The 7,421-nt window shown below is 41.0% G+C and overlaps 1 protein-coding gene across 1 annotated transcript; it reads left to right on the plus strand.

Annotated features, from left to right (window-relative positions):
• Positions 1 to 732: 732 nt before the first annotated feature.
• On the plus strand, positions 733 to 5,510 carry LOC149259663 (uncharacterized). Its single transcript, XM_089454851.1, has 3 exons — positions 733 to 1,106; positions 1,394 to 2,008; positions 2,285 to 5,510. Exons 1-3 carry the CDS (start codon positions 733 to 735, stop codon positions 5,508 to 5,510), a joined length of 4,215 nt encoding a protein of 1,404 aa, XP_089310977.1.
• Positions 5,511 to 7,421: the final 1,911 nt, after the last annotated feature.

Here is a 7,421-nt window from a genome sequence, read left to right on the forward strand (position 1 = left end):
TTCTCAAATAACTCAAAGAATTGAATTTAGGCTTCTATGATCCATATCAATTTTGAGAAGAATCTTCGGCGAAAATCACATAGAGATAATTTTGTCAACACGTTTTGAACCAACCATTGTGGTTCATCATCAGGACAAGTTGAATGAGCAGATCTTGCTATGCATTATAAATAGATCGGGCAGAATATCCAGGTAATGGCTAGAATCATGACAGCTCGATTTGACCGGGAAACGACTAGTTAGACCAAAATTTATTTATTTATTTATTTATTTATTTATTTTTATTTTTTATTTTTTAGTTCAAATCAGTTAAGGTTATTAATTTTCTTATTAAAATAAACATAAATTGACAATTTTATAAATATATATTAAAATAAGTGAGTTAATATACTATAATCATAAAATAATTGAGTAATTAAAAATAGATAATAGTTAACTATATTTTAAATAAATATAAGTTAATTATATTTTAAATAAAATATTAGTTAAAGGGAGATTTAAATCTTAAAATAAATTAATTATAAATCAACGAGGTTATATAAATATTAGTTAGTTGTTTAAGTTAAAAATAGAATATTCTATAAATAGTTAATTATATTTTAAAATATAAGCTAAAAGGACATATAAATAGATAAATAAGTTTCATATTCATAGTCAAAGAGTATCCTGATTTATCAGCGTTCTCAGCATCAAAACAACAAAGAGGCCTTTGTATCTCAGGAGGAGGAATTAATGGACATAGATCTGCAACAGGGGAGTCACGCTCTGGAAGCTGACATTCTGGAACCTTCGAAGGACTTGTCAAAAGATGGAGCGCTACCAGAGGACGCTGTGAAGCCCGCGGTCGAGGAGCCTCCAAGCACAACTCCAAGCACTGTCGAGGATCAAAAGGGTATGCCTTTGAATCCTTCCCCCTCTTCTCTTATTGAAAATAAAGGAGAATGTTTGGATAATCATATAGATGCGGATCCGCCCAATAATCCTCTCCTCCCTGAATTTACTGTTAAAAATGTAAACCCGATTGATGGCAATTTGGAAAATTGTATTGAAACCTGTATTGAAAATTTATCGGCCGCTATTCCTTCTCTGGATTTGAATAGTGATGGGTGTTGCCATGATCCCTCCCCCCAGGCCCAGCTTCCCCATTGCCCTTATAACCTTCGCTCTCTGGTCACAAAACCTGGTTCCTATCCTTCGGTGGGGGGCATTGACCCATCCCCTTCTCAGTCCTAGCCCGGGAAAAAAAGGGGTAGGAAGTCTAAACTCTCTGCGGCCAAAGCTCAGGCTATTTATGATGTGGCAGACGAGAAGCAGCTTTCCATCACAGGGGCACTTAGAGCAGTGCAAAGCCCTGGCTCAGTGTTAAAATGATCATTTCCTCTTGGAACTGTAGGGGTTTAGCCAGTAAACCCAAAAAACTGGCCCTGAGGGAGTTAGTATTGAACTCCAAGGCAGATGTAATTCTTCTCCAGGAGACCCTGGGAAAAGGGGAGGACATAGTACCAATGCTCAAAGGCCTCCTCCCAGGATGGGAATTCACAGCTCTGGATGCTGATGGTCACTCTGGTGGCTTGGCAGTGGGGATCAGGGAAGGCAGAATCAAAATCCAGAATCAATGGGGAATGAAACAGGTGATGGGGATTGAGTGTCAATCTTCGGATTTTGATTTCCCTTTTACCATAATTAATATATATGGTCCATGCCAAGGAAGGATTCCTTTCTGGAATGGATTGATGGAGAGCTCGCTTGTGAAGAACAAATTCTTGGTGATGGGAGGAGACCTGAATTTCTCTTTAGGAAAAGCAGAGACCTGGGGCCCAAATGCAAGAGAGGATCCACAATCTGATTTCTTCAGGAACCTCTTAGCCTCAAACAACCTAATAGAAGCAAATCTCATCAAGTTGAAACCTACTTGGCGGAATAAAAGAATTGGAGAAGCAAGGGTGGCAAAACAACTAGACCGATTCTTAATCAATGAGGACCGCGCTGCTGCAATTCCGTTATTCAGGCAATGGGTAGAAGAAGGGGGGCCCTCGGATCATTTTCCGATCTATATTGAGCTCTCCAAAGGTCCCACAAAACCTCCTGCTCCTTTCAAATTTAATGTCTCCTGGCTCCAAGAGGAATCCTACAACAAGATGTTTAATGAAATTTGGATTCACCTCGCCAGAGGATCCCAGGAGAATAAAGGTTTCTTATTTATGGAAAACCTCAAAAGATTGAAAAAGGCAACAATCTAATGGGAAAAGGACAGGAATCTGAAATAGAATAAAGATCTAAACAGGATAAATGAGGAACTCCAAAGGCTTGAAAGCATAGAGGCGGACAGCTATGCAACTCAAGAATCTAAGGAGAAAATTGTAGGCTTGGAGAAGCTCAAGAATCAAATCTTGCTGGCAAAGGAGGAAGAATGGAGACTCAAGAGCAGAGATATATGGCTCAAAGCAGGGGATGAAAACACTAGCTTCTTTCATAATTATGCCAAAGGGAGGAAGAGCGCCAATACTATATGGAGTCTAAAATCCGAAGATGGAAGGGAAGCTAAGACTTTCGAGGCTCTCTCATCCCTTGGGGTGAATCATTTCCAATCTCTTTTCAAAGACCCCGGTGAGATCACCATAGCAGAAGTCATCCAAACAGCTCAGTGTTTCCATAGATATGTGGAGGAGGAAGAAGCGGACCATTTAATGGACCCTGTCACCAAGGAGGAGGTGGAAAGTGTAATAAAGTCTATGGCAAAAGAGAAAAGTCCTGGCCCGGATGGTTGGTCAATAGAGCTATTTCTACACTTTTTTGAGCAGATAGGTGCAGAAATCACAGAAGTGGTGGAGGAGTCAAGATTGAAGGGAGAAGTCTACAGTCCTTTCAATGCAACCTTCATCGCCCTCATTCCTAAAAAGGAAGCTCCGGAATCTTTTGAGGATTTCAGACCTATCTCCTTATGTAACAGCATCTACAAGATAATCGCAAAAGTTATAGCCCTCAGGATCAAACCAATTTTATCAAGGCATATATCTCCTGAACAATTCGGGTTCTTGAACGGAAGACAAATCCATGAGGCAATAGGTGTGGCACAAGAGGTCCTTCACAGTGTAAAGTTGAAAAACAAGAAGGGAGGGGTGATTAAAATTGACCTCTCAAAAGCATATGATAGGATAAACTGGACATACATTCGTATGCTATTAACACACCTCGGCTTCAAAGTGGATTTCATCAGATGGATCATGGGGTGTATAACAGATGTCAGCTATGCTATCCTCATCAATGGAGCTGCTACCTCTTTTTTCAAAGGACAGAGAGGGCTGAGGCAAGGCTGCCCACTGTCCCCTTTACTATTCCTCCTAGTGGCTAAAGGTCTCAATCAGCTGATTCATAAAAGCAAAAGGGAAGGTAAGATAAATGGTATTGAGGCAGCAGTAAACCTGTTCATAACTCATCTACTTTTTGTAGATGATATTCTGATTTTTACTAATGGCTCCCTTAATGAACTCAAGGAGTTAAAAATTATCTTTGAGCTTTTTCTAAAAGCTACCGGAATGCAGATCAATCCCAGGAAATCTCAAATCATCGAAGAGGGTCTAAACAGACTTGATAAGGAACAGTTCAGTTCATATTTTCCATATGAAATGTGCAGCATGGGCTCCCCTTTCAAGTACCTGGGGTTCTGGCTGAAGCCAAATGATTATAGGAAGGAGGATTGGTCTTGGCTAATTGCAAAGATTGAAGCAAGAATTAGTCACTGGAGTTTCAAATGGCTCTCCAGAGCAGGGCGACTGACCCTAATAAAATCCGTGCTTCTTGCCATCCCAGTCTACTGGGCAGCGCTAACTTGGGTCCCAAAAGGAGTCCTGGAGAAAATTAGGAGAATTTGTAGCAGATTCCTGTGGGCCGGGAACAAAGAAAACTCGGTTCTCCCTTGGGTTGCATGGGAGAAAGTGGCGAGACCAAAGGAATGGGGTGGTTGGGGGATCAAAAGCCTCCCAGACTTCAGACTTTCTTTGGCTGCCAAATCAGGTTGGCGTCTCATAAAGATGGAAAACCTTTGGACAAGAACGGTAAAAAGAAAATATATTGATCCAACCCCCCTGGAAGAGTGGATCAGGAACCCAATCAAGACTCAAAAGAATGTTTCCGCTATCTGGAAAGCCACCTTGGAATCTTTTAAGGTGATTGAGCAAGGATTAGCTTGGAAGATCGGGAATGGTGAAAGGGTGAAGATTGGGAAGGATCCATGGGTTGGCTGCAATGGCAACTATGCCCTTCCCCCTGACCTGATTCAGCAGTTGGAAAGGAAAGGCCTCCGCTTCCTCAGCCAAGTGGAGAAACCAGGCTTCTCATCCATTTGGGGGCAAGCCTGGAAGAATGGAGAAGAGTTGGATCTGGAACAGAGATGGTGGAATGATTGGAATACTTTCACTCAGGAACTCTTCAGGTCCAATGTAAGGCTGTCCGACAGGCAAGATGAGCTAATCTGGGCGCATGCAGACTCCGGGTCATATGCCCCTAAGAATGTGTATTCTTTTCTTAGGACAAGGAAAGGTTGGGGAGATCCGGAGTGGTGGTCAAAACAGCTCTGGAAACTTAAGAGCCCTCCAAAATCTAAAAAATTTTTCTGGTGTATTTTAAGGAGCAAAATCCCAACCTGGGATATATTGCAGACCAGATTCATGCACGGGCCTAGGAGATGCACCTTATGCAAAGCAGAAGTAGAATCCATAAACCACCTTTTTCTTAAATGCCCAGAATCCCTAAAGATATGGGGTGAGACCGGAACACTCTTGAACAAACAGCTCGTCTGGGAAGGCAACAATATCCAAGAAGCCTGGCAGAAGTGGTGGAATGAGCATCCGGATGGGAACCTTCGCAATCTACCCCTAATCATCAGCTGGGGGATATGGATTGCTAGAAACAAGAGTATCTTTCAGGACAAAGAGACCCCGGTAGCAATCATAGCAACTCAGGGCGCTGCCATCTTTTCTAGCATTCCAGAACCAAAGGAATCCTCCTCCCAAAGAATTGTTCCTGAAATTCAGATCTCAGAAGGAATCCCTTGGGCTTTCTTCGATGGTGCATCCCAAAACAACAAAGCACGAGCAGGTCTCGTCATCCATGAAACCCCATCTCACTCCCTAAAAGCTTCCGTGGGGCTAGGAACTAGCTCCAATAACTATGCAGAATTACTTGCCCTCAAGCTTCTCTTATGCTGGCTCATCCAAAGGCACACCCTCACTATTCAAATCTTTGGGGATTCCCAAAATGTGATCAGATGGGTAAACGGTCAAAGTACATGCAACAATCAATTTTTAAAACAAATTCTGGGAGAGGTTCAAAGACTGAAAACAATGTTTAATAGCTTTTCTATATGTCACATCTACAGGGAAAGAAATGACTTGGCGGATAAGCTATCTAAAGATGGTCTTCAACAGGATCTGGGCAGCTCGCAAATAGAAGAAGACGAACAAGGCCAAATAAGAAGAACAGACCAGCCTCCTTACATTCAACCGTTTTGATATATCTGACAGGGATTTTTTGCTTCTCGGATTATCAACAAAATTTTGTGTATATATAAAATCTCAAAACAAACAGTAACGACAATGCGGCTTTTCTTATACTTTTCAGTAACGGTTTATTTTCCTCAATCATGAGGAGACCCGGTTTGTTAGTTTTTTTACTGCATGACCGCTTCATAATCTTCTGTGCATGTTTTTTGGGCACAAAAGAAACACAGGACATCTCAAATCAGGGATAGCTGCAGCTCCTAAAGGGAACAGTTTTCAGGCATAAGGCAAAAATATTTTGTAATCCAGACTTGATAGAACTCAGAATGAACAGTGATGCTTCGGCATATGCAATGTAAACTTTTTATAAACTTAATAAAAAGTTTCGTTTTTTCCTTTGGAAAAAAAACAAAGAGTATCCTGATAAAAATATTAGAGAATTACAATATTACTTAATAGTTTTACATTAAAAAAATTAAATAAATAAATAAAATAAAAATACAATAAATAAATAAATAAAAATATTAATTTTAATTAAAGAATCAAAGAGCTTTAAAAAAATAAATAAATAAATAGATAAAAAATTTAATTTTAATTTAAGAATCAAAGAGCTTGAATATAAAAAAAAAGGGGAGAAAACGATTAGGAGGAGAGGGTTGGGACCCAGCAACTACTAATCTTCCAGCCATCCTCTCTATTGAGATTGTTTGGCCTTTTTTCAATCTCAAGGGCTTCCCTAAATTTCGGTGATGGAATTGCGACACTCTAGCAATCACACTAGATTCTTCGATGCAAACATGGTGATTGGTTTTTTCCACATGCTCTGCTAAAGCGGAAGACTTGGTTCTCATATGCTTGAGGTTCCGTTGTGTGCTCACTAATCCTTTGGTTAATGGAGCGACCAGTCTCACCGATATAGGGGGTCCCACATGAACAAGGAATAATATAAACACCTTTCATGTCCTTGGGGTCGATAGGATCCTTCACATATCTGAGGGACTTACGAATGGTGTTAATAAGTCTAAAGGTTGCGGGGACATTGTGCTTCTTAAGAATCCTCGCAATCCTATATGTGGTCCCTTGAACATACGGAAGATGGACCCCAGGAATCCGTTCCTTAGGTTCTCTTCTGGATAACGAATTCTTAGTTGCTTTGAGGAAAGCCTTTTGTCCCAAATGTCTGTTATAACCATTTTCAACAAAGACATTAAGGAGATGGGACTTCTCCTCCTCAAAGCTCCTTTCATCAGAGATCCTCAAGGCACGAGTCGCTAGGGTGTTGAGAACCCCCAACTTCTGGGCAGGGAAATGGTGGGAACTAGCATGAAGATACTACTCCGTATGAGTTTTCTTGCGAAACACTCGGTGGGAGAGGGAACCATCCTTATTCTTAGAGATAAGAATATCAAGGAACGGGAGGCAACCATCAACTTCTTGTTCCTTAGTGAACTTGATGGCCGAGGATTGATTATTGAGATGATCAAAGAAGAGATCTAACTCATCTTGGCCGTGAGACCAGATGACATTAGTGTATATGAGGATGATACTAATATCATCTGGTCTCATGGCCAAGATGAGTTAGATCTCTTCTTCGATCATCTCAATAATCAATTCGCGGCCATCAAGTTCACTAAGGAACAAGAAGTCAATGGTTGCCTCTCGTTCCTTAATATTCTTATCTCTAAGAATAAGGATGGTTCCCTCTCCCACCGAGTGTTTCGCAAGAAAACTCATACGGAGCAGTATCTTCATGCTAGTTCCCACCATTTCCCTGCCCAGAAGTTGGGGGTTCTCAACACCTTGGCGACTCGTGCCTTGAGGATCTCTGATGAAAGGAGCTTCAAGGAGGAGAAGTCCCATCTCCTTAATGTCTTTGTTGAAAACGGTTATAGCAGGCATTTGGGACAAAAGGCTTTCCTCAAA

Source organism: Pinus tabuliformis, chromosome 6 (genome assembly GCF_031772625.1).
Source record: "Pinus tabuliformis cultivar Carrire ecotype Pingquan chromosome 6, CPIR1, whole genome shotgun sequence".
Taxonomy (NCBI): domain Eukaryota; kingdom Viridiplantae; phylum Streptophyta; class Pinopsida; order Pinales; family Pinaceae; genus Pinus; species Pinus tabuliformis.